At 40.5% G+C, this 27802-nt stretch overlaps 1 protein-coding gene across 2 annotated transcripts in view; it reads right to left on the minus strand.

The window, feature by feature from the left end:
* Nucleotides 1-1982: 1982 nt before the first annotated feature.
* LOC128028790 (cell adhesion molecule DSCAML1-like) overlaps nucleotides 1983-27802 on the minus strand; it is a 111187-nt gene continuing 85367 nt past the window's right edge. The window contains exons 13-33 of one of the 2 annotated variants that reach the window (XM_052616122.1): nucleotides 26830-26926; nucleotides 26522-26650; nucleotides 26007-26174; nucleotides 25614-25684; nucleotides 25063-25303; nucleotides 22404-22589; nucleotides 20968-21123; nucleotides 17710-17849; nucleotides 13943-14096; nucleotides 12895-13012; nucleotides 12545-12708; nucleotides 11981-12079; nucleotides 11105-11293; nucleotides 10367-10654; nucleotides 9972-10127; nucleotides 9818-9848; nucleotides 9538-9659; nucleotides 9190-9342; nucleotides 8910-9104; nucleotides 8437-8748; nucleotides 1983-7138 (exon numbers count right to left, since the gene is read on the minus strand). In XM_052616122.1, the coding sequence (XP_052472082.1) occupies nucleotides 6606-7138; nucleotides 8437-8748; nucleotides 8910-9104; nucleotides 9190-9342; nucleotides 9538-9659; nucleotides 9818-9848; nucleotides 9972-10127; nucleotides 10367-10654; nucleotides 11105-11293; nucleotides 11981-12079; nucleotides 12545-12708; nucleotides 12895-13012; nucleotides 13943-14096; nucleotides 17710-17849; nucleotides 20968-21123; nucleotides 22404-22589; nucleotides 25063-25303; nucleotides 25614-25684; nucleotides 26007-26174; nucleotides 26522-26650; nucleotides 26830-26926 (3702 nt within the window). In that variant the 3' untranslated portion in view covers nucleotides 1983-6605. The remainder of the gene's footprint in view (nucleotides 7139-8436; nucleotides 8749-8909; nucleotides 9105-9189; nucleotides 9343-9537; nucleotides 9660-9817; nucleotides 9849-9971; nucleotides 10128-10366; nucleotides 10655-11104; nucleotides 11294-11980; nucleotides 12080-12544; nucleotides 12709-12894; nucleotides 13013-13942; nucleotides 14097-17709; nucleotides 17850-20967; nucleotides 21124-22403; nucleotides 22590-25062; nucleotides 25304-25613; nucleotides 25685-26006; nucleotides 26175-26521; nucleotides 26651-26829; nucleotides 26927-27802) is intronic. The other variant, XM_052616123.1, reaches the window with a different exon arrangement.

Raw genomic sequence — 27802 nt, forward strand, 5'->3', positions numbered from 1 at the left:
CAAATGAATCATAACGCAAAATATGACTGCAGGACCCCTTTTGTTGAAAGAGCAAAAAGCGTTTGTTTACTTTACAATGCGCATGCGCATTAACCAAAAACTCTTGGATGTTTTTGTACTGCGTGTGATTTGACCTGAAGAGGCACAATTTATTTTAATGTCAGAATTTATTGTTGGAAGATAAACTTCCACAGTTTAAAAGACGATTTCCATTCTCCATCCAAGTAAACGAATGTGCATGACCGCTGACGAACAGCTGACGGTAGGCATTTCAAATATGGCCGCGAAGCAACTGCTGATTGCTGTTATGAATGACCTCCGAGAGAACACTTCCATAACTCTTTATTTTATCTCAAAAACTTCCATCACTGTACACCTTCGCGTGGTAAATAAAGCATGACCATCAATAGAAGCTTTAATAGGACCAGCGACGGTACACAGGACACATGCTTTGGAAAATGAATGAATGAATGAATGGATGGATGGATGACGAGAGCATAGTTCACTGGCACTGGTAAGGTAATCAAACAACTAGGCCTATTGCTGTATTGTATTATTGATGCTCCCATCATATTAATGTCAGTATAAGTTCAAGACCAATTAATGAACAAAAATGACTGAGTGCACCTTAAAGGGGGGATGAAATGCTCGTTTTCACTCAATATCCTGTTAATCTTGAGTACCTATAGAGTAGTACTGCATCCTTCATAACTCCAAAAAGTCTTTAGTTTTATTATATTCATAAGAGAAAGATAGTCTGTTCCGATTTTTCCCGGAAAAAAAACACGACCGGCTGGAGGCGTGACGTGTGGGCGGAGCTAAAGAATCACGAGCGCCAGTAGGCTTTAGCGTTGAGAGCGTTTGGAAGCTGTGGCATCACCGTGAGGAAAAAAACATCCAAAACAAACCATGGCTAACAGTCAGATTCAGCCGTTTATTTATGATCCAGAATCAGAGCAGCATCAGCAACAACGTCTCTATGTGGTATGTACTGAAACTGTATATATTTGCTTAGCGGTTTTGGAAAATGACTAAGTTCCACTTTGTCATCTTTTAAAAAAAAAAAAATTTAAGCTGTACATATGGAAAGTGCAGTTTGATGACAACATCGCATGTTGTTTACTTGATGTGCTTACACGCCGATAGCTAAATTAACAACACAGAGATATTTGAAGCAGTTTTACTCAATCCATGCGTTTCCAACACACAATCGTGACCCTTTTTCGTTGGGACTGCATTATCCTTAAGAAATAATTGATGTGCAAATCCAGCCTCAAACTGGGCCTTGTTTGTAAAACAAGCATCTTCGAAATGCAGGGAACAAACACAAACACTTGCACAACTCCTTCGATGCTCTGTAAAAATAAACTCCATCCACTGGTCCCTTAATGCTGTTTTTTTTTTTTTGGGTAATCTGTGCAGGGTTGTCTTGACCTGGCAACCAAAAACACACTCCTTTTGTGACATTTCGTGACGCTCTCGCTCTGATCAGTGAATGTCTGTTGTGCTCTCAGTGCTCTGCTATACGGGAGCGCGCGCTCTTCCGGCAGAAGTGCCCTTAGGACCCATATAAGGAAATTCCGCTCCATCTAACGTCGAGTCATACTCGAAAAAAACTTTCCGAAACTTGTGACAAACCGGAAGGAGTATTTTTGGAACAGAAATACTCCTTCAAATGTACAACTTAATTTTTGAAACTTTGTCCATGTTTAGCATGGGAATCCAACTCTTTAACAGTGTAAAAAACTCAGTATGAATGAAATAGCATTTCACCCCCCCCCCCCCCTTTAATGTATAAATTATGGAATATATACGGATACTTACTTGTGTGTGTACACTGCTGTGTGTGTGCACTTTGGATGGATTAAATCCAGTGCACGTCTTCTGAGTATGGGTCACCATACTTTGCTGTATGTCACATCGCTTTAGATAGATAATGTTTATTTTGCATATAAAAAAATCACACAAGGGACGAGGCACTATTCATAGAAAGATAGCTTTATTGCACAAGGTGTTGGAGTACTCTTTTTCTGTTTTTGTTTTGTTTTCATATAAAAAAAAAAAAAAAAAAAAATCTGTATATTTAAACACAAGCAATTGCAAATTGAAGAAACTTTTCCATAAAAGTTTAGGAATCCCCTCAACATTTTTTTTTTTTTTTTACTTTTACCCCCCTTTTATTTATTTATCTCCATTTTCTTTTAATAACCAGCAAAATATTCAGAGCATGCAATGCCATTTTTTGTCAATTTAACCAAAAGGTAGAAACAAAACAAAAGTAAAAACAAACAAAATTCAACCAACAACAAAAATGAATAAAAACATAAGAGAAATTATAAAAAGGAGAAAATAAATCAAACACCAGACATCTGGTCTGGGTTTATGTGCCCCATTTTGTAACTCAAGGTGTAAAGTAATTTTTATTAGATTTTATACTTTTTTGTCTTTTTAATCCCCTCACATTTAAAGTTATACCTTTAACCAGACTTATAATTGTGCTCTGGTTGCTAATGGAGATGTCGAAAATAGTAATTATTTATACAAAACCGTTATATATACAAGAGTCTTTATTTGTAGATTAGAAATTATGCTGACAGGGAGGTCTTGGGTATAGCAGGAATTTTTAATGGTTGAGGAAAAGGGGCTAATCGGATCATTCGGGTGGGGATGGATGTCTAATCCTGACTCCACCCCGTTTCCACACAGCTTCTCCTGTGATTGGTTGGAGCTTTGGGGTCCCTGATTCGACTGGTTAAACAGGCCTGCCCTGTTGCGCAACACAACTGCATTTTCTTTTCAACGTAAATCATCATAGAACCAAACAAAAAAACTATGCTGGATACATATATTTTTATAAATAATGCAAAAAAAAAAAAAAAAAGTCAGCAACCGTCTTTTAAATGTGAAAAACATCGGACGTGGGGGCTTTCTGGGTGGTCAAGGGAATATTTTCACAAGATGTTTCACCTGAACAGGCATGAATACTGATATAGATATCTGTCTAATCCTAATGAAATGTTCATTGCAAAATGCTCTGGGCACGTCTGCCATCAGACAGACTTAGTGACCCAGTCAGTGGGCATTTGAGCAGCAATAAGGAGAACACATACTTCATTTACTGTTCTTAAAACAAGTCCACATTCTTCGCAACTCTATGTCAAGTATGGGTTAGATCTGTGTGATCAAATGTATTTATCTTACACAACTTTGGGTACACCGCAACACAATCCTAATTTATCAAGCCATCAAAAAAATAAAAAAAATAGAAAGAAACATCTCCTGGTCAGATTTTTTTTCCATATGCCATAAATAGATATACTATCGTTCAATCAGCTCAATTTTAAACCCAACACGACATGTCTCTACTCTGTACCCTAAGTCTTCCCAACATGAGATGTGCTCAGGCAGCTACATTAAACTGAATCCTGTTGAACAAACAATAAATGTGTGCTATTTCCAGTGCTGAAGTCTGCAGGGGTTACATGTTCTAAGCCACCAATAAATATACAGTACATAAAGGTACCAATCTTTCCCCTGATATATAAGATAAGACCTATAAGACATGCTGAATGCTTACATTTTTATAATCAGAGGAGCAGTTTCACCTAAAAGGGATAGTTCACCCAAAAATTTAAATTCTGCCATCATTTATTCACTATTAATCAATTATTCCATACAATAAAAGTTAATGGGGTCCAAATTTTGTTCATTTAGACCGGTCAAAAAAAATCAGATTTTCACTACACAATTATTGTGGCCAAAAGAGTTTACAGTAATGAGTATACTACTTTATCTATAGAAATTTTGGGAAGAACAAATATTGTAATCAGTAAAAAAAAGAATTTGAATGAAAAAATGAATTTCTCTCAAAATATGAGTAAAGGAAGGTGCAGAGACCTGAACCATAACTGCACAAAAGAATACAAAAAAAAAGTTTTTGTTGTTCGGCACCTCCTGCAGACTTGGGCATTTAACATCCCATCTCCCGAAATCCCCCCAAAAATGGTTCCTCGATGACTAGCAAACATGTTTTGGTTACAGGTATAATGTCTCGCTATCGTCTATCATCTGCTCTGACTTGATTTTTTTTGGTAGTAGTAGCTACACACTGCGTAATCTTCATTTAACTTTTTTATTATGTGTGGTTACCGGGATCAAGGTGCAATACCACCACATACGATGTTAGAGTGTCAACCACATAGTACTGGTAATGGATTATTTCTGATATTATGTCCAGTATAATGTTTCATCAGAACCAGAATATTGAGACACCCTTACTTTCATTGTATAGCCAAAACACTTTAAAACATATCCATTTGTTGTTCACTGAAGAAATAACTTCATACAGGTTTGGAACAACATGGGGATAAGTAAATAATGGCCACTTTTACATTTTTATTTTTGGGTGAACTGTCTTTTTAAGGACCTGACAGAAAGCTCTCAAAGCACTGTGGGTATTTTAAACTAGAGTAGAGATGGTGCATGGATTCAGGTGTCCATCTATGAGCTGGAGTTGCGGTGGCAAATTTCCATTGTTCCTAAGCAACTGTAGAGAGTGTGTTTGGAACTGTCCATAAACGTGTCCTTCATACCATACAGGCGTGTTGCACTATGCAGCCCGGCTGATTAAAACGATGACAGGAAGTTAGTTTGGGAACCTCAAAGGTCGTTTCCCAGAATTCCCAACCGCGGAATGTCGAAACACACCCTCTGCCGTTCTTTTTCATTCTGTCTTAGTTATGTTACCCGTTTATCTCAGCGTTTTGTGATCGACATCTCCTCTCGTTTACTCCTGCACCTCCCACTGAGCGATTGTCTTCAAATCTTTTTTTAAAATAACATTTTTCTTTTTCAATTAGATATGGCATTAAATCTCTGCTCTCACCACGTATATATTTACTATATCTTTAGATAGAAATATATATGTATATATTTTGACAACAAACATTGCAATATATTTTTATTTTGTATTGCAGGAGCCCTGATGTAGTACTTTTTTTCCTTTGAAATCATTGGGAGAGTTTGTCGATTTTTGGAAGTTTCTCTGTGATGGGGCTTTGCTTTGGAAACCGAGTGAACGGAGGAGGGTTAAAAGGCATTTCGATCCGTTTCGGGGTCGAATGAAACCTTCCCCTCCTACATTTCACTTATTCCCTCCTTAATCCACCCCTGCGCTACCTAAAGCTAGAGTCTCTAAGACCTTTGAATAGGAACGACCGCTAGAGTCTTCGTGTGGGGAAGGAAAGCAAAGATAAAGAGAAACAATAAATAAATGCAGAAAAGCTACACAGCGACAGCAGATATCTCTCCTTCTCTGTTCACGGGCCCATCTGTCTCTACTTCCTTGCTACCTCTCTGCCCTCTTCCCGCCTTCCTGCCTGCATTCGGTCCATCCAGAAGAGGCTGTTGGGCGTTCACAGTGAGACAGAGGAAGTGGTAACCTTATTGGGGGAGGTCTAGGTGGGGAAGGAGGGGTGATAAGTATATGGCATCAATCACAAACAATTGAACAAACGAATGAATGAACGAACAAACAGAAAACAAGAGCCTTTCTTTCATATCAAAGGGAGTCGAGAGATGATGAAAAGAGAGATATGTCTACCCTTTTAATACTCTCTCCAACATGTCCCCCCATTTTCAGATAGACTCTAGACCTCAGTAGCTCAGTGGGCAGCACCTGGCATCTCCAAGCCGATCTGATGCCAAGAGACCAAGTGTGCAGGCCTGGTCGAGGGGTCCTTTAAAGGTGTGTGCTGGCCACATGTATACCTATATATTTACACATACACATACACATGGGCACACACACACCACACATAAACGAGCTTGAGAAAGCTCAGTGGAACCACCCGGCCCTCCTTAGTGCTAAAGTTCAAAATGTCGAAAATAGAAAACCGAACAAAAAAATTTAAGTACAGTAACCATACATCCGCAGTGAAAATGGCTCCAGAATATTATTTTTTTTTTTTTACAATTTTTTTCTTGTTTGTTTACAAAATAGTCAATAACACTCTATACTGTGTCATCAATTGCATGAAAAAATCCCCAAAAACTCGATTCAGGTGGTCGGGACTTTCATCTTCAAGCTGTTTTTCCTGGCCATTGTGGTCAGGAGGGACGGAAGGTGGACACCGTGGTCGATTTTTTTTATGCATAAGCTTTCCAAGGCAATGCGTTGCAGCATGAGAGACATAAAAAGAGACACTTTTTTTTTTGACCGCCTTAACACATCTAGACAGGTTCATGTGAAACGATATATCTCTTAAAACCGCTTGCGAAAGTTGCGAAATCAAATGAACAAGTGCACATGGAAAGCATTTCGTGCATAAGGTCCAGGATGTCTTTGACAGAGAGGAGAGAAAGGAGAGAGGGGAATAAAGCAAGAGAGAAGGACAGAATTATGAAAAGAGAAAAGGGGAAAAGGTCCTGGGGTTTGGCATATTTAATCCTGGAGAAGGCCAGATATAAAAGCTTGAACAGAAGAATAAAAAAAGAGAGCAGAAACAGGAAACAGAGAGGAAAAGAAAGGGAGACCCCTGTACCGCCATGGTTAATTTCCGCCCCAGACTCCAGGTGTGTGTTTAAACGTACTGTGTGTGTGTGAGCTACACCAGAGTGTAGGATTTTGAGTATGCCCCAGCATTCTGCTTTTGCAGTCTGCCCAGGCCAGATGAGCTGCTCTCTAGCAGAGAGTCTCTGGATCCCCCGACCTTGGAGCTGCCAGGCGTCGGGCCGCTGCCTCCCGTGGAGCTCGTGCTGGCTCCTGCTCCAGCGGCGGCTGCCCCGCTTGGGGCCAAGGAGGTGGAGGAGGTGCTGGGCATGGTGAGAGTCCTCTGGGGAAGGGTGGCGGTGCCTGAGCTGATGCTGGAGCTCCCAGCGGCCCCGCTTGAAGCCGGGCCTGATGTACCAGAGGCCCCTGAGCTGGTCAGGCTGCTCAGGCCACCGTGGCTCAGTGTCAGGGCCTGATGCTTGGAGGGGTCTAATGTCATGTGGCGGCCCTGCGTATGGTATGCCCGGGCTGCAAGGCTCCGGATGGAGGCCTCGCGGGGCGGGACCACAGGGCAAGGGTCGTGCAGCTCCGCCTGCTTTCGGAAGAAAGGGTCTGTCTTCATGTAGAGGGGGAGGTTACAGTACTCACCTGCAGAAAAGAGGCCAACATTTTAAAATGTCAAGAAATGCAAAAAAGAAAAAAATGATATATAACTCACCAAATCCAGGTCAAATCGAGAGATGCTGGTTTGCACAGGACTAATATTATCACAGGACCTTGGTGTTCAGCGAAATATGGTAGGTCTTTTGCGGGGGAATTTTTACTTTACAATTTACAGAAAGGGCCGATTCAAATTGGATTAAGATCATAGACAACCTCTGGAATTATTACAAATCACTGGAGGTCACCAGGCAATACTAATTCTTTGCGAATAGGGCTTAAGTAAATAAGATATTTATTTATATTGATTTGTGGGCTCCCCACTGGCAGCAAGACACGGTACCGAAATTTGCCAAGCAGTGGTGATGTGCGTGTCTTTCCCGGCACCACCGATTCTGTTGCCGCCTATTAATACCTGCTAAACACTACATGATATGCTGCTGCTAAGTGCAACCCTAGCTAACCTGTTTCTCAGTAACCCTATTAGTAATTGGACTATTACCAGTAATTAATTTAGCAAATAATTAATTGAAAATAAGCTGGAAATAACAACAAAAACATTTGTTTGTCATATAATTATCATTAAGGCAATCTTCTCTCCATCATTTACCGCTGTCATGTTTTCTCTTTTCCTCCTCTTCTTGCTTTTTTCCCACGTCAGGCTGCCAGATGGATAAGTCCTCTTCATGTTTAAATTAGCAAATGCACAAATAAGTGCTGTGCCAGTTTGAAAATGGCGGCTGACGTATCATGATGAAAAAGCAAGCAGATCCAGCATAACACGAGAGGAGCCCCCTAGGGGAGATGTGGATACATTGCTGTACAGACTAAAGATTTGGTGAATATATCTTATTCTGTTCAAGATTTATAGGCGTTTTAGTAAAATAGGCTCTGACCCTTTTGAACATTTCGGTGTCCTATTGCGATGGTGAGTCGGAATTACAACTATATAAGACACCTGAGTATATGACAAACAGTTTAGGAGTTATGAGCTGTTTTGCATTTTCATTTTGGCCAATTGGGGTGAGTCTTTGCCAGTCTCTCTCCAAACTGAACTCTACCATCTGGCCAAGTTACAGGTCTCTAGGCCTTATGGCAGTATTACAATAATAAAAATCCTCACAATTACAATAGGGTTGCAGGTCTACATGCTTGAACCCTTAATAACAAGAAAAAAACAATTCTGGAAATGACACAAGTTGTACTTTAACTTGCATCACAGCTTTATAGCTCCAAATTGCTTATGATTACCTCCTTAAAATCACCTAAATGTATTGTTTACTCACTCTTGTTAGCGCGGTGGGGAATGGGCACTGCCACGTTTTTGCCGCGATCATAGTCCTGCGGTTTGGGTGGGGAGGCAGTGAAGCGACAGATGCCCGGCTCGGATGGTGTGCTCATAGAGGTCATGCTGTCCGCGTTATCGTTGGTGCCGGTGGTCATCTGATCAGAGGAGCTGTCGGAGATGAAGCACTCGGTGATCTCGAACTTGGCATGCTGCAGGTGCTCCTCCAGCTTAGCATGTTCGTACGCTCGGGCCAGCTCCTCGTATGTGGAAGACGCACTCTCTGTGGACACCATACTGTTTCGTCCCTTATCTGAGGACAGGAGAGGACAGAATGAGTGTGAACACTCTGTAAAACACAATACATGAGTGAAATAGACACCTTCTGTCAAAGTAGGCAGTTTTTGGCCAGAATAAGACCAAGTCTGGCTAAGGGGACAATAAATATTCTTAAAATCTGAAATGTGTGTGGACCTGTGTCCTGGGACAGGCTGGCGCTGTAGCTGTCACTCTCTGTGACCGTAATGCCATGCTGGGAGCCCACTGTCCGCCAGTCTGAGGTGAGAGTGCGAGCAGGTGTGGACGCCTGGCATTTAGTCAGAGTCCACTGGCTGGAATAGCGGTTCCTCGTGCTGTGCGCAGACTTCACACTCTTCCTTGATACTGGATCTGAGAAAGGTAAAAACAGAGAGTGTATGAAACATTCACTAATTATACCATCTTCCATCTGATGAGTGGGTGAGCTGTGACGTACTGGTGCCTGGCCTGATGTCTGACATGTCAATCAATGGGCCTGTGTTCTGGATGAGGGCGGGGTGATGCACAGACACACCCGTACAGAAACTTTGAGGGTTCACTGATTGGCTGAACTCAGTGTCCGTCACAGGGATGGTGGCCTTGTCTTCACCTATTGGACACAACAGAGACAGAAAAAAACACAAGCCTTGACGAAAAATGTAAAAAAAATATTATAAATTCATTTTTACTTTACTTTTCATCAACGTTTCTTTCAGGAATCAACTCATCTCTTTCTTAGATTTTAAACAAAAATATATTACAATAGCGTAATGACTTGCATGTATGCAAACACATACACACTGACCTATCTGTTTGATTCCCTCTTTATCCTCGATGAGTAGTTGCACACGGGGGATATCTATGTGCAGTCGAGGTCCCTGAGGTGGGCCTTTCACTGGAGTGTCAAAACTTCGATTGTTCTTACTGCTCCAGGTACAAATCAATCACAGACAGACACGCACAAACAAACACAAAGGGGAAAAGAAAAAAGTATTGCCACTGCCACTTCTTTAAACACAGATTTGAATGTTTAAGTTTTAATTTTGGTGTTTAATATGAATACAGACTTCTAAATATATCCTTACCTGATAAGCATCTCAGCCAAGCTCTTAGCATCTACAGATGGAAATCAGAGTAATTTTATGAAATACTCCTGTAAAATGATTCTAGAAATGTGTAATAACTATACAATTCTATTGAAACAACTTTGGCTAAATTGTCTGCCTATTTCTCTCTCACCTCTAAGTCTCTTGAGTCTCTTTTCTTTGCGTTTCTTCCGGATAATGAAGAGTAGGGCCATGCCCAAAGTGACCAGGATGACAGGGCAGCCGATAGAGAAAAGCTTTTTAACATCATCCCCTTCCCCTCGTGCTGACTTAATAGGTGGAATAGTGCCTGCGGAGGAAAGGAAATATAAGATAAGTACAGAGATCTAAATAAAGCTGACGTCAATGCTTCTTATCTCTAAAATTCAGGCCTAAAAACACCTTAATTAAACAAATTAGCTGCTAATTGTACGTTATTTTGTGTCAAACTGTAATACATTCCCTGGCTCTGTAGGAAATATATTTGTACATCTGTACTAATGCTGGCAGAATTACTGTGAAATAAAACTCTCCTGTTTGTAAACTTACTGCCATCATAATCCAGTGTAGCAAACTGGGAGCTCTGGTTTCCGCACCCGGCGCTGTTGCACGCCTTCATTTTGAGCTCATACCAAGTGGCCTCACGCAGCTCAGCAAGGAAGATGTCAGCTGAGGCGTTGGTGCGCACGCTCTGCCAGGCCCAGGTGCCTTTGGGGCGGAACTCTAGCAGGACAGCAGTGATGGGGCAGCCACCACTTGTCCAGCCCTGTAGGTTGGGGTGGGCATGGGTGGAGTTGATGTGAGTGAACAGGGGCTGGTCCTTGTTGAACTGTGGCTCTGCAAAACAGGAAAAGACCACATTTTACAATATACATTAATGTGTGATTATTGATGCAATAGAGTACCATATAATCTATAAAGATCTACTTTTCACTCATGTGTCTAAATGTCACATGCAACACCCAATTGATTTAGATGTATCCTAGAATGGGATATTTATTACTGTTCAAATGTTTTTGTGTTTATTTATAAGATGTTATTCAGCAAGGACACGTTCAATTGATCAGAAGTTATAAGAATGATTTCTGAAGGATTATGTTAGGCTGAAGACTGGAGTAATGGCTGCTAAAAATACGGCTAAACAGCATGAACAAAAGTTTACAGACCCCCACATTTTTGAATGGTAGTGTATATGAAAAGTGGATCTTCCAGTATGAACACACACGTACACTTTTTACAAAAGCTACAAAAAGTGTAGAGTATAGGGAATTAGCTGGAACCGCTCACCTCTGCCGTGAGTCTTGGCCTCAATGATCTCGCTGATGCGTCCAGCTCCCACGCTATTTTTTGCAGCAAGTTTGACTTTGTACCAGGTACCACAGCGCAGGTTGTCCAACTTGAAAGAACGTTCACTAGAGCTAATGAAGACGTCCTTCCACTCCTCCGTGTTATCTACTGAATACTGCAGCACGAAACCTGAATATGTGCACACATATAAAATAGATGATTATTATTATTATTATTATTATTATGTTATATATTAGATTTCTAGTTCAAGCGATTCCTCGGAATCAAACTCGCGAAGTTGGAGTTGCAAGCCTAACTCAGAAGACTTTAATAGAGATTTCTGAACATTACCACTAGATGGCACATTGACTTTACAGACTAATCTCAGAAGTAGGGCTGATCAGATTGCTGTAAACCTCCATTAGTACCCCAGAGAGAGAGAGAGAGATGCTGACTGTACAGTTATGCAAATAGATGTACAATATGGCGTCGCCCTTCATTAGGAGAGGCCCGGATTTGGTGTCTAACTTTGGTTTTGGCAGATGGCAAAATAAATGGTGCCACATCAAAAGGATTTACCCACTGACAGCCTTGTGTGCTCCTTATTCTCTTCCCATCATTCCCCAAATAAACACCACATTTCTGTTTTTTACCTAATTTGAGTTGCAAGCAATTTGACAGTAACAAGTGACTCAGTGACAGATTAAACAGTCTGAGACAAAGACAGACAGACAGAAATAAAAACATAACATAATAAAGCTAATTTTAGAGATAGATAAATGAAAAAATGGTGAGAGCTAAAGATACTTGTACTTTGAGGAGCCTACTGTATAAAAGTGTGAGGAGGCTGGAAAGAGACAGGACCGGTTTTTCTACCTCTGATGGAACTTCCTCCGTTGTCTCCAGGGATCCAAGCCAGAGTGATTGAAGATGTGGACGTGGTGGACACTGTTAAACGTGGTTGATCTGGAGGCACTATAAATGACAGACATCAGCAGTCAATTTTTTCCGATTTTGGCCACCATGCTTTTGGTAGAAACGTGTTCTGTTGATCAATGTTTACTTGTCCTGGAACAAGACATAATCTTATCTCTGTCCCCAACTTATAAGGTCAAATTTAATGTATGGCAAATTGTTGTGGTTGACAGAGTCATCAGTGGGAATCTGTGGAATCAAGAATTTTGGCTTGAAGAGCGTAAGATTTCTCCCACACAGACTTTGCAACAAGAATTTGCCAAATGTATCAACAGAAGGCCACATACTTTGAAAATTACTTCTAATCTGTGCTTTATGCGTCAACATTGACAATGCACCTTTAAAAAAAACAAAAAGTAGCCAAGTTTCATGTGACAGAACTTTAACCCTAAAATCAAACCTTAAACTCTGACTGGTTGATAGGAATTGTATCCCAGGACACTGTGGAAGTATGCTGTTTCTTACCTTGTACTAGCAGGTTTACGATGATCGTGTCAAACCCCAGTGTGTTGGTGGCCGTGCAGGTGTAGTACCCAGAATCCTCGGCTTTCACAGAGCGCAGCACCAGGGTACCATTTGAAAGAATATTCCGGTGACCATCTTGAGTGACTGGGATGGCAGTGTCCTCACTGTGAGGATCAAACATATTGACCTTCTCATCTTTTAATAAATTAGAGATGAATGTCTAAGAAGAGTCAGAAGAGTAAAAAGGAGGTATTTGGGTTTGTAAATCTAAACTGTAAGTGTCTATATTTCAAAGACTCATTGGGAAAAAAACAGTGTTCTCAGGAAAGTGACGAAAACTGATTCTAGACCTGTCTTTGGTCCATTTGATGGTGGGTGTTGGCTCTCCTACTGAGCTGCACGGAAGCCGGACTTCCTTCATCCATGGAGTGGTCACCGTTCCTCCAAAAGACAGGATTTTAGCAGGAGCTGAGTACCACAAACAAAGTCATATATTAATATACTGGTCTACTAGAAGGAAACCTTATTTATCTATTTTGTAGACTTGTAGGCACAATCCCAATTCTACCCCTTACCCCTTCGTATTGTGCATTCACGTGAAGGGGTAGGGTTGTCTCAATTCTAATTTGGCTGGAGGTGTAGGGGAAAGGGCCAGATAGTCCTTCAAATAAAGATTTTTCAGGTAAAAAATGATAAATTTCCCAGCATATGACAATATGGCTGCCCGAGCAAGCAAAGATATATATTTTTTTGCATATATAAGGATTTTAATAACATATAATAATTTGTTTTATGTTGCATTCAATCTTGTGTTCATATGTTTGGTTCTTCGAAGAAACGTTTACAAAAAGTCACTATGATAAAAGTTCACTAATGTTATTAATACACAATAGTTCCACAACCTATTTCACTGATACTCATTGATTTGACAACATGAATACTAGTCCGGTGCCCTCTTCATTGTTTGGCATAATGGATGGGTCATTGTCTGCCATCTCTTTCTCATTTAGTTGCTTTTACTCCTCTCCACATAACAAATGGCAGGCTTTACCTCTATCCGTCAGGAGAAAATCAAAAAAAAAAAGGAAGAGAAGAGTGCATCAGTGGCAGAGAATGACCTGTAAGACCCAGTTCTCACTCGGGTCATCTGCCTTATCAGGCAATTGCACAATTTCTTCATGACTGCTAAGTAAATAAAGCTAAATTACAGACAGGAAACCTTAAACATCAATCTTCATGTGCAAACTGTTAAACAGTCTGTTTTGAGATCCGATGACTTCTTTAGTGCATATGTTTAGATACAGAGCTGATTGCTGATATAGTATACCAGCATTCATGAAAAGGGGCATTTAGATATGAATAATACTTATTATCCCATTAAACTCTGGGTGGACTCACCTTTTCCAGCAGGCTCCACAGTCACCTTCTCGCTAATGTTTCCTCGACCAGCAGTGGTAACGGCGGCTGCCCAGATCAGATACTGCTGACCCCGGGTCAGGTGGGTGATTCTGTATATCAGCAGCTCAGGATTGGCTTCATATTCGCTGGGTGCCTGGGATCATTGCAAAAATTGCATAAGATGATAAAGACAACACAAACTTTGACACATATATTTTAGCTATGCAATTTTTAATGCATTGTTGCAATTTTAAATAAAAATCATAATGAAACTCTAGTACACCACATTCTCAGCACTGCCACAAGGGCTGTTATAGTGGGTATTAGCATATATTGTCTACTTTTAGTCCGTTTTCTCTTTTAGCTTGTAGAAATGTAAAAATGTAAAAAAAAAAAAAAAAAATAGCTAATTGAATAAAGGTGTGGCCACAGCTACCAATGTTCTATGATATTAGTAGCAAAATCCTGTAATTTCAGTATGAATCTGTGATCAGGAGTTTTAAATGTTGGTGAAAAAGTTGCCCACACTCACATTGTGAGTGCTGCGAATTAATGTGACCAGTTTGAAACCATTGCAGAATCTGCGTGAATAAATCTAACACCCTCACATGAAGTTCCTGATACCATTTATTACCACTTGATTTTGCCTGTGAACGCTTGCCAAACAATAGTAAACGTGATAAACAGAAAGTTGCTCTGTTTAAAAGTGACTTCTCAGTGAGCTGTGCTTAAAACATGAATACATTATTGACAATTAACCTTTTTATTCCCCCTTCAAAATTTTGCAACTTAATAACAGATCCAGTTTAAAAGTAACACATTTTATGATAGCTGGGTACTAAGCTTTGTTACCATCACAATAATGAATGTTTTAATGGAACTGCAATTGCGAAGTATTTACATTCGTGCAGAGAATGTTTTTGGCCTAGCTTTAAGCTCCAGCTCTTATAAGAATGCTAAATAAGAATGCTATTTAAAGCTAACAGTGAAAGATGATGACTGGTTTTCACGTGGGATTTATACTGGACTCTTTGAGATGAATGTGTAATTTATGGCGTGGTGGCACACTGAGAAGATGATTATTCAAACATAATTATTTCCTTTACCCTTGATTTAATAGCGTTTGCTAAATAACGCGCTAAGAGATTTCTGCTGCTTTTCTTTATGTGAGTGAAAAAGGCTGAACTATGTGTCTGTGCGTTTGTGTCTATATGTGTGTAAGTGTGTGTGTGTGTGAGAGAGAGAGCAAGAGAGAGAGAGAGACCCAGGGGGCCTTACACAAGTAGATGAGAGGGTAAAAAGACAATACTCCTAGACACACTAGATCAGTCAGCCTCAGATAACGCAAACAATAGAGGCCGACTAATGAGAGAGAGATCTGCTGCTCACCTCAGCATGCATGAGACACACACACACACACACTCCATAATGAGTACTTCTATTATATTCACCTTTCACTGTAATGCACAGCAAAAACATAAAATTGTACACTGTACACACACAGAAATAAAGTGACGTTAGGCTGTGCTTCGAGCTCTCTTTAATTGTAGTGTGTTTAAGAGTGCCGTGTGTCCGCTGTCCAAACGCGTGCTCGTCACAGTGAACTTCTGCTGCCCGCAGACATGCAAACACACACTGTGTCATTCCCACCGATCCCACTGAACGCTGCCTCACACACACTCACATGGTGCTGTCTCAATTCATGATGAGGTGATTTTTATGATGGTTTCAGGATAATGGATTTTGGATAAATATACTTCCATGTTCTGTTCATAATCAGAAACTCCTTTCTCTCTCTAGCTTTGAACCAAATCCTAATGAGCTTCCTTGCTGTGTACTGCCTACAGAAGCAGCTGTCTTCTGACAGAGCATTATAACTGAAATGGGACCTTATAAATCATTGATTTGGAACACTTTACCTTTAATTTAACAGTGGATTTAAATTGTGATACACCGGTATTAAAACATAAATATAGTCAATGTAGATGATAGTAGAAATACTGTAGATGCAACTCTATGTCCGAAAAGTAAACATTATAATAAGGAAAGTTACATTTTCAGTTTACTTTTTTCCAAGTAACTAGAAAATTAATGCATTACTTTTTAGTTTACAAGAAAATATCAAAGTGACTTTTTAAATAATTTGTTTTCCCGTTTTTGGCTGACAGCTCTCCTTGTCCCAGAGAAATCGGGAGTAAGTGCAGCAGTGTTGTGTGCGCCGTGTGAACATGATGGTTATTGTAGTTCTAGACTAAATGTGATGCATTTACTCATCTCACTTGTACAAAAACAGTTTCTCAAATGAAAATGAAAGTGAAATGAAAATCCAGAATGACACAAACCTGCGATAATGAAATACAACACAACTATCCTTTAAATATTTAATCTGATTTTATTAACCCATATCTTTGCAGATTACCTGTGATGCTCCAATTCAACCATACATTTTTATTAAAATCAAGCCCAGTCCAGATGAGAAAATGTAAAGCATTACTTTCCATAAAAGTAACTACATAATGCAATTAGTTATTTTTAAAGGGAGTAATGCAATATAGCACTGCATTATTTTAAAAGTATCTTTCCCCAAACTAAGACAAATGGATCATATATATAACTGCCTTCATATTTTAGGAAGAGGGTCCTTTACAAGAGGGACAAAACATATTTGCAGAGCATCAAAAAGTTTCCTAAGAAGGCAGTCATGGGTGTGTGTCTGTGACATCTAAAGATGCTGTCTAGGTAGGCAGCTCACTAGGCTGCTGAGCCTTCTCTCTCTAGATAATTTCGATTAATCTTTTTCCCTCCTCCTCCCTGTCTGTCTCTGTCTCTCAGCATGAATCAGGTACAAGAGGTGCAGACGGGAGGGGTGGAGTGTTGTAACGGATATTAAAATATTCCTCCAGTGTGAAGATAGCGGTGATCCGGGGAGCGATAGAGGGAGATAATGAAAAGAGGAACAAAAGTACTCCCCGCACGCTGAGTTTGACCCCCCTTCCTCCTCCACCACCTCCTCCTCATCCCCCCTTCTCCTCTCACACTCATTTACATAGTAATCACTCCGTGCTCTACGAGAGGCTGGAGTGTGTGTGTGTGTGTGTGTGTGTGAGAGAGAGAGAGAGGAGTGATTTGTGAATGAGCAAAAGAAAGGAAGAGAGTGAGCATGTGTACCTCTGGACAGGTACATTAATTCAGTGTGAGAGTACACAAATTGTGTGTGTGTGTGTTTGTTGAGGAGTCGGTTATAAATGTGACTGAGCCTGTGAGATGTGTGTGTGTGTGTGTGTGCTGTCAGCTTGTTTCCTGCCCTCCCTGATGAACAGATGAGGTTGTCTAGGCAACATGATGAGACGCAGATATGCAAATGAGACAGGAGGGTGAGCTTGCATGCACACACTGCAGTAAGAGCCTCTCATTTATAGCACGCACACACACACACACACATCCCGCTGATACTGCAGCACAACCTCACACATACACGGATTAAAAATACACTCGCCACAAATCCAGACACAAATAGACAATAAGGTGAAATAAACACTAATTTATCCTTAAAATTGAAAGAAAACTGATAAAAACTAAAAATCCACACATAGTGTTCCCACACCCATATGAAATAAATCACATAAGTGTAAAAAACACACGAATATTCACACTCGTCTGTTTCAACAAACACAAGCGTGCCTTCATTTTTGAACAAAAAGACTGAAGCAAGCCACACCAACACCAAAATCAATGTTAAAAACAAGTGTCCCCCTTTAATGACTCACCGGTTGGCCCGATCCAGGGCTGGAACAGTAAATTGTGTATTTTCGGATGATACCATTGGGCTTGATGGGGGGAAGCCAGGATACCACCACACTGGAGGCAGAGGATGGCACTGCTTTGATGCCAGCTGGAGGACCGGGGTCTGAAAGAGAAAAAAGAGAGACAGAACCCTAGATTAATGTATGACGGGCACTGTGGGATATACCACCTCCCAGTTCGTTTTCTAAAATGTTCCAGATTTTATGGAGTTTTTCTGGACTTAGAAAGAAGACAAAAGATGCCAGGTTGTCTTTTTTGCCTATTTAGTCAGCTCTCAAAGTATAGGCAAGGTTTTAAATGTATGCAAAGGTTTGCGTATAGTCGGCATAAAATGCAGTAAAGATTTTTATTTGAATGAATGGTGTTCAGAACGACTCAAACATTTGCATGCCATCAAAGCAACCAAAATTTTTATTTTTATTTATTTTTTATATGGAGTGGTGTTCTCTTTTCATTCCACTGCAAAGAAAATTTGCCAACCATTAAGTTTTGAGCTTTTGGTCATATGCCCAGACTGAGCCTCTGCTGCTACTGAAAACTATGACTTGGTGACACTTATGAACAGACAATTTTGTTGAGCAACAGTGAAGAGAAGAAGATTAATACAGAACTTGCTCTCCTATCTGTGTACTCTTGTATTTGGCGTTATTTGATAAACACCATAACACAAACAAATAAGTGCCACCTACTGTGAGTGAGCGAATTTGTGTTTTCATCCCATGCCATTTCTATCCATTTGTCTGAACAGAAAAATCCAATTTAAAAACTGGGCCACATTTTTGAAACGATCATTCATGTTGGTGTGAACAGGCCTTAAAATGTATGTTTTTTTTTTTGTTGTTTTTTAAAGGATTGCTCCCAAATCCATTGACCCACCCCCCATCACACTTCTGTAATCTTAGAAATAATCTAAGAATGCTTATAAATAACCGTCTCACTTTTAGTGTGTCTAGAATATTCAGGAGGACAGGAAGATTTAAGAAAAAAAAAAACATCATCATTTCTAGGGTTTAGTCTAAAGGGTTAATCCATGAGGGGGTTCAGGTCTTAATATGTGGTGACACCAACTGTTGTGATACTTTATTGTATTAATGATATGATATGATGATATATAACAGCATAATTCCTTGCTATGAGCAGAGGCAAAATGGACCAAAACCATGGACCAAATATTTAGGACAAGTAGCCCCTTGAAAAACTGACACAACACATGCCTATAAACTCATATATTAAATAATCATATATTACATTCAATTAAATGGAAATGCATCTCTCCCATTCTACAAGACTAAGACGCCCTTTATTTCCCTAAACCCCCGTGAACCCCACCAGGGAAAAGAGGAGAGACGGATATCTCCATAATCCTATTCCCGACCAGTGTAAGCACAAAATTAATGTCAGCTAATCCACAAAGAATAAATCCTTCTCCTTGTATTGGATGGAGGATCTGCTTTGAGGCACATATCCACTTTACAAACCCCCCTCCTTCAGCGTCTTAATTCTCATTAAGTGTGCTAATGCGGTATCAGAGCCTAAATGTTGCCACGGCGACCGCATCCAGCAATCAAGCAATCCAGCATCATCTAGACATGGATCATGCAGCACTTGCCTCCAGCTAATGCGGTTTTGTGGCAAGATTTTCTTCCCGACATTCTCCCCCCACCAAGACCTCATATACGCACCCTTGAGCTTCAATAGAGCAGGGGTAAAGGGGAAGTGGCTTGCACATAATATGGCTGTGTGTTTGAAAACGGGTTCTCCACTGACTGGATCGAACGCTTATTGGATGGTCACATTTATCGATTACTGATAAAAGGTTTTTGTGGTCCAAAACCTAGTGAGCTGGGTATTTAGGGTGCATGTTAAGGGATAATACTATGCTCAAAAGGAAGAAGAAACATTGAAGATCCCTCATATTATATTATATAATTTTCAACAACATTACTGTTTTACTGTATTTTTTTTTATCAAGTATACGTAGCCTTGTTGAGCATAATAGACTTGTTTTAAAAACATTAACAGATCTTACAAACACCAAACATTTAAATTAGTGGTGGGCCGTTATCGACGTTAACGTGCTGCGTTAACTTAAGATTCTTATCGGGCGAAAAAAAAAAAACAACTATTGCCGTTAATCTATTCTCAAAGTTGGGTTAGGAGCTGGGTCTATAATATGCGAGCTATGATGACTTTCACCTTGATATTTTTGCGCGGATGTATACCTAGCCGAATCAGTAGGGGGCGAGATCAAGTCTTTAAACCTATGTGTATACCTACTGTGAAATCACCACATCAAACGTGACGTGCTAACATGGATGCAGCTAAGATGCCGCCGGGTTTGCTTCGGGGAATTTCTTTTTTTTTTTTTAAGAAGCTTCCCAATGGAAACCTTGACAAGACGCACACCTATTTCACACATACTCCATCTGCAGTTTGTGTGCAGTCCGTGTGCGTTACCTATGGGGTGCAGAAGCAGCACGGACTCATACTCATTGTGCTTTCACACAGTACGCTTTTGCAGTCCGCTACTTGGTAAGTAAACCGATACGCACCGCTCCTGTAACGCACTGACGGACCGCAACCGCGCAAACTCTGGAATCCGTTAATATGGGTGCATGAAAAAAAATACGAAGCGCATACGCACTGCAGACAGATTATGTTTGTAACAGGTGTAAGTTTGTTTGCACCTTGTGCAATGTGGAATTAGTTTACAGCTTTCTCAAGCAGTTTGTGATGCATTTTGGAAACAGGAGATGAGCCCCTGTTCTAATGCACCACCTGTCTTGAGAAACCCGTTCTCAAAGACTTAAAATTAATCTAGATTACTTCCAAGATTACAGTTAGATTAATCTAGATTAAAAAATAAAAATAATCTATGCCCACCACTACTTTAAATGTTAATGGACAATATATCAAACTGAAAATGAGCAATAAAATAGTTTAGTGTAATTACAAATTTACTATTTTATCCAATATGTTGGGATGCTGTGTATTTTTCTGCTTATTAGATAACAAAGCTGTTATCACAGCAACACGCTAATGTCAAGCCAAGTTTCTCGTGCGTTTCATGTGAGGAGTCATATATGAGGTTCCATGATGGCTTAACTATCTAATAGAATAGACAACAAGCACACAATTTTTTTTTTCCTGAAATTAGGTTTCTGCAGATATGTTGAGGTATGATCGGTGGTCACGTGTAATTGTGTGGTGTGAAAACTCACGGTCTTCTCTGGTCTGTATGTAGAGGACGTTGCTGCGGACGCCATCTCCTGCCTGTGTGTAGGCCAGGACCTGAACGCTGTAGTTTGTGAACTTCTCCAGACCCTTCAGCTCCACCTGTTCACGAGTGGTAGTGATGTTCTGCATCTCTCCCCATTCTGAGAGACGTGAAAAAAAAAAAAAAAAAACTAAATGACTCTCTGCATTTTCATTTACTCACTAATAACAGCACATAATTTGAACACTTCACATGAAGGAACACAGGAGAACCATGTTTGCACATTTCACTTACACAAAAATACCATGGTATTATTCAGAGGGGGACTAAAATAGTGTATTTTGCTGGACAAAGGGTTGCTTGTCACTGCTATAGCTATATTTAGCAGACAATGATATTTATGTCCAAATGCAAAACAATCAATGGCTCTTTAAAGATGTTAAAATACCATTTATATTTGGAAATACACCATGGTAATGGCATGCTTTTTTTTTGAAGAACCTTGAGTCCTACTGAACATGGCTTAGTTCAAGGTTTATATTCGATATCTGATATCGTTACTGTACCAAGGTTCTGTCAAAGTGCTTTTTTGTAAGTGACAGACAAATAAACACAAAAGGACCAATAGATTTTTTTTTAATCTTTTTGTATTTTTTTTTTTTTTAATCTCCGTTCTGTTTGGTATAAATTATATGCCCTTGCCTTAACATTACTTGTCTTTATTCAGCTAATTTATGAACCATTTTTACTCTTCAACAAGTTGGTTAAAGTACGCTAGTAACGCTACCAAAAGTTTACATACAAGTTTGCAGACATTTTGTATTCAGTACAATGTTATTCTGTAAGGATACGTTACATTGATCTAAATTGACATTCAAATATTAATTTTATCATCATTTACTCACCCTAGCATTGTTCCAAACCTCTATGTGTTTCTTCTGCTGAACACAAAAGACGATATTTTGAAGAATATTTGTAACCAAACAGTTGCAGTAGCCAATGGCTACTAGCAGTGGTGACCAACATTCTTCAAAATGTCGTCTTTTTGTGTTCAACAGAAGAAAGAAATACATACTGGTTTGGAATATCACCTGGGTGAGTGCATAGTAGCAGATTTTAATTTTTGAAACTATCCCTTTAAGTAACATAACTGTTTACAACATTGATAATAAGAATACATGTTTCTTAAACACCAAATCAGCAGATTAGAATGATTTCTGAAGGGTCATGTGACACTGAAGAGGCTTTCGCTGATTTCTTATTCCACATTTTACTCATTTTAGATAAAAGACAACAACAAACACACACATACACATGTCTTCACACAAATATACACTCAGTGGTTTGGACTGGCCGGGATACAGACACATGGGCCGGCAGTAGGGGGCGCTCTACAGGGACTGTGGCTGGTGAGGAAATAACAGTGTAGTTTATAATTACTCTGATTGAGCCCCAGTGTCTGGCCCCCACAGCACCCACCTCCGTCGGGGTAGAGGGACCAGAACACCACACGGTAGCCCTTCAGGACCCCATTCAGGGTCATCCGTGGGGGCTCGGACCACGTGATCACCGCCTCATCTGATGTCACAGTGATGGCCCGTACATTCTGGGGTGGCTGGCTGGGGACTGGGAGAGAAAAAACGAGAGACAGTCACAAAAAAGCAAAGGAAGCGGCAGGAAAATAATTCAGGCTTCAATGGAAATAAGATACAATAGGTGAAGTGGAAACAAAAATTGCAGTGAAAGAGCACAATTACAGTGATGTAGTACAATGACAGTAATACACTGCAATTGGAGCACTTGGTATGGCCCAAGAGCATCAACAACCTTGTAACTACACTTGAAATGGACGGAAACAATCATATCCCGAAGCTGAGGAGAAGTGAAACATTACTGTTATCTAAATTTTGAGCTGTTTCACCTACTAAATGTGTTTGATTTTTTTTTTTCCGGATACCCCGCAAATGTGGTGGTGGTGATGTGCCAAATTGTGTCCCTGAATAAATAATGGCACTATTGAGGGAACACAGAGCATGTCTATGTGACTAGCTGGGAGGGAAAAAAACATGTGCGGACGACAGGATGAAAGGAGGTATAGAGGAGAGATAAAGCTGGCTTGGCTCTATGAGGGAGCAGGTGCAGCTGGCGCAGGAAGAGAAGAGTGAGTAAAGGAGATGGTGTGAGAAGGGAGGGAGAGAGAGAACAGAGGAGATATCATGGTATTTGTTTGAAGAAGCCTTAGGGTCTGACTCTGTCTGGCCCTGGTGGACCACACTAAAACTGCCATTTAGAATAGAACGGCTTGACAGAGTGTTCACAAGCACAACTTGCAATTACTCTTCAACCCTGCCCACAAATCCCAGTCTCTCTCTCTCTCTCTCTGGATCTGACACTTATAACAGGTATACTGGTACTGTATCTTATGGGTGTATTTGGCATCTTGCTTTCCTCTTAGGCAAAATATTATTCACCCTCATGTATGGTCATTTCAAAACTTTACATTTTTAGGGTAAATCATTATCCTCATAAATATAAATATATTATAATTTTTTTAGTGGATAAATGAAAAACTGGCCACTTAATTAGGTACAACTTCAGAACTGTCTTAATTCTTCATGGCATAGATTCAACAAGGTGTTGGAAACATTCATCAGAGATTTTGGTCCATATTAACATGATGGCATCACGCAGTTGCTGCAGATCCATGATGCACATCCATAATGCAAATCTCCCATTCCACCACATCCCAAAGTTGTTCTATTAGATTGAGATCTGGTGACTGTGGAGGCAATTTGAGTAAAGTGAACTCATTGTCATGTTCAAGAAACCAGTCTGAGATGATTTGAGCTTTGTGACATGGTGCATTATCCTGCTGGAAGTAGCCATCAGAGGATGGGTACACTGTAGTCATAAAGGGTAGGACATGGTCAGCAACAATACCCAAGCAGGGTGTGGCATTTAAACAATGCTCAAATTGTACTAATTTACACCATTGCACCACCACCACCACCAGCCTGACCCATTGAGACAAGGCAGGATGGATCCATGCTTTCATGTTCTTTACGCTAAATTCTGACCCTACCATCTGAATGTCGCAGCAGAGATTCATCAAGACCACGCAATGTTATTCCAATCTTCTACTGTTCAATTTTGATGAGCCTATGCAAATTGTAGCCTCCGTTTCCTGTTCTTAGCTGACAGGAGAGCCACCTGATATGGTCTTCTGCTGCTGTAGCCCATCTGCTTCAGGGTTCAACATGCTGAGCATTCAGAGATTGTATTCTGTATACATTGGTTGTAACGAGTGGTTATTTGCAGTGTTGGTCATCTTACTTGAAAAAAGTAATTAGTTACAGTTACAAATTACTTCTCCCAAAATGTAAGTTAGTAACTCAGTTACCACATTGTAAAAGTAATTAGTTACTCAGCAAAGTTACTGTGACATTATTTTTTTTTTTTGTTCTATACAGATACATCAACCTGACTTCAAAGACTTGGTAGTGACGAAAGCTGCCTGTGGTGAAAACCTAAACTTGAGAAGAACACCACTGGTGGAGGTAAAAACAAAGTCATCAATGGGGAAAAAAGATGGAAGAACTCAACAGTGGCACATACAGAACCCAGGAGCTTTCCAAAAATAAGAATGGAGAAGAAAGACAATGGGACATAAGTGGGTGGAGGGGTGGAAGGGGAAGTTGGGTGATGGAGGGAGAGATAAATGAAAGGTGTTTTGAGAGTGAGTGAGAGAGGAGTGGGAGCAGAGAGGAGGGGAGTTGAAAGCCGGAGAGAGGGATCTGGAGGAAAGATGAAAAGAGAGAGGGAGAGACAATACGCTCAGCTGCACATAATTAGACTGGGAAGAAAAGCAGTGGATCAGGGAGAGGGGCCTCGGCAGACAGGCTAATTATAATTATTTTTCCTATGCTTGTTGTTATTACTATTATCCTTAACAGCATCAGTATCACTGTCGCTGCAATGACAGTGAAACGCATGTGGATGAGGGCCACGGGCAAGAGTCACCCTGTACATACGACTCGTGCACAATCACACAAAAGAGAAATCCCCAGAACATGATGGATGGATGGATAGATCTCATTACCATCTTCAAGTGTTGTAGCATTGATCTCAGAGCTGGAAGGTCCGGTTCCGGCTCGGTTGAACGCCTGGACCACCACACCGTACTGAGCAAACTTCTTCAAGTTATCCAGGGTGTACACCTCACTATCCCCTGTGGCTTTCATCTCCACTATACTGTATTGTCCATTACTGCCCGGACCATTCTCCCTATAACCGATCTGATAGCCACGGATCACTCCATTCTGGAGCTCTTTTTTAGGTGCCTAAGTGGAGTGAAAAGAAAATGATATACATTAAGTGATATACAGTAAGTGAATTTGAAACTCTAAAGCCTAGGTCTTCAACCCTGCTTCTGGGAACCCATTATTCTGCATTTTTTTTTTTTCTTCAACCTGCTTCAGCAAACCTGACCTCCGATTTTTCAAGTGATCCTGAAGATCTTGATTAGCTTGTTCCAGTGTGTTTGATTAGGATTGTAGCTAAACTCTGCAGGACAGTAGGTCCCCAGAAGTAGGGTTGAAGACCTAGGCTCCAAAATCCAAAGAATGGCAAGTGTAGGAGTCGCAGACATACCTTCCAGGTGACACGGATACTCTGAGAGGTCATTGGCTGTAAAATCACATCCATAGGTGGCCCATCAGGAGCTGTAAGAAGAGAATCATGTCATATCACAAGAATATTAAAGGAAGTAAAATCATTCCAAACCTGAATGAAATTTACAGATAGTCTTCCCTTCAAGTTAGCTTCAATTGTGATTCATCAATTGATTTCAATTCATTGTGATTGAAAACTTTGAGTCGGTAAGTACCCAAGATTCAGATCAGTACATTTATGTGAACATTATGGAAAAGAGTGGCCACGAAATTCCTCAAAAATTAATCTTGTGTTCCACGGAAAGAAGTAGGTAACGGTTTGGAACTGCATGAGGGTGATTTAATCAGATCGGATCAGGGATGGGAGACGTACGTGCTTCCTCTGTGCTGATGGTCAACTCTTTGCTGGCTTGACTGCGTCCAATCTTGTTGTAGGAGTACATGCGAATGCTGTACACGGAGGCCGGGTGGAGCTCCACTATGTTGGCCTGGTTGTTGGTGGGCGAGATCTTACGGGTGGCATGTTTCAGCTCCCATGGGTCTACAACAAGGACAAAACAACAGGATGCATTACTATATCACACCTCCATCCAGGCTGTTCTGGAACATTATTTGTGTTAGCATGCAAAGAGGACTGTTTACAGGTCAGATCATACAGATTTGAAAAACAAGCGATGCACTGAAAACTAGGACCACCGCAGATGTGCAAACAGCAAAATGAGGCAATACACGAGTCACAATGCCGCAGAAATCCATTCACATCCCATTCATCTTCTCGTAGTCTGAGCTTATTTTGCTACATATTCTTCTGACATACAAATACATATTTAATGCATGCTCACAATGTAATTCATCCAAGCTTGAAATGGAAACAAAGCAATGCCGCACCAGATTTATTCTTGTACTCGATGTCGTAACTGGTGATGATGCTGTTGCCATCGAAACGCTGTGTCCACCTGAGGTTCATACTGCGATCTTTGACCTCTCGAACCTCCAGCTCTGGGGGGTCAGGGGGTTCTGCCAACAAAACAAGTGGAAATAGACTTCAAATAGATGGAGGATATTAAGACAGAGAGAGAGAGAGGCTGAAGAGTAAGAGGTGGCTTGGGGTCGGGAGGTAAATTATTGATTTTATGTCTCCAGATAAAGAGTATCATGTAAGATGTAAGCATGTTGTTCATGTCTGATTGTCTTGCCTTGCACCGTCAGCTGGATGAGCCCTCGGCCCTCGCCATATGAGTTGATGGCGTGACAGGAAAAAAAGACGGAATCCCCTCGCTCCGCTGGCTTCAGCTGCAGAAAGAGAGAACGTGTTCTAGAGAAGAACTTGTTTTCTCTGTTCCTCATTTTGAGGCCTACTTCATGTATTGTTGTACAGTGTAAAAGTGTTACTTGGACAAATGTATGTACCTTTTGGCAGTAAGTAAGTAAGTAGGAATGCTAAATGATTGACTGTTTGTATTCCCTTATATGTTGTGATTGGACAAATTATGTAAATGAGTTTGTCCTTGTGAACCTTTGTTTTTGACATTTTTACCTAGTCTAATCTTTTTATTTTAAGGGGTCATCGGATGCTACATGCACTTTTACAAGTTGTTAAAACTGAAATGTGTGTTGGCAGTGTTGGCAGTGTTTTTACCCATTTCTCAAATCAAGCCAATCTCAGATGCCTGCCTTTGTGATGTCACACAGACAGGCCCCTCCCACGATCGTTTGATTGACAGTAGCATTTCAGCACAGACTGAACTGGCGTCTTACCTTAGACCCACCCTGAATTAGCTGTCATCAGTCTGTCATTGTTTTGATGCAGGAGCATATGTAGACAAGAATATCTCCTTAGCGACTTAGGTGTTTTGTTGTTGGGTGTAATAATGAACATAGCAGTCGTCATTTACTCCCGACATCTAAACCGCTGAAGACGCAGTGGATTGCGTTTGTTTTTCTGAAGGGAATCTGCCCCGATCTACCTTAATGCGTCTAACTTTGCGCGAATCATTTGTGATCCAGCTTCACCAACAGAAAAAGTGCATATAAGGTTTTTTGAATGAATCTTGGCAAATCGCCTTTCCTAATGATGTGCCAATTAATAAGCTTTGTGATGAATGCGGCTGAAGTAGGGGCCGTTCACATATCGCGCCTAAAAACGCGTGGAAAATGCTAGGCGCGCCG

The sequence above is a fragment of the Carassius gibelio genome, chromosome A15 (assembly GCF_023724105.1).
Source record: "Carassius gibelio isolate Cgi1373 ecotype wild population from Czech Republic chromosome A15, carGib1.2-hapl.c, whole genome shotgun sequence".
Lineage (NCBI taxonomy): Eukaryota > Metazoa > Chordata > Actinopteri > Cypriniformes > Cyprinidae > Carassius > Carassius gibelio.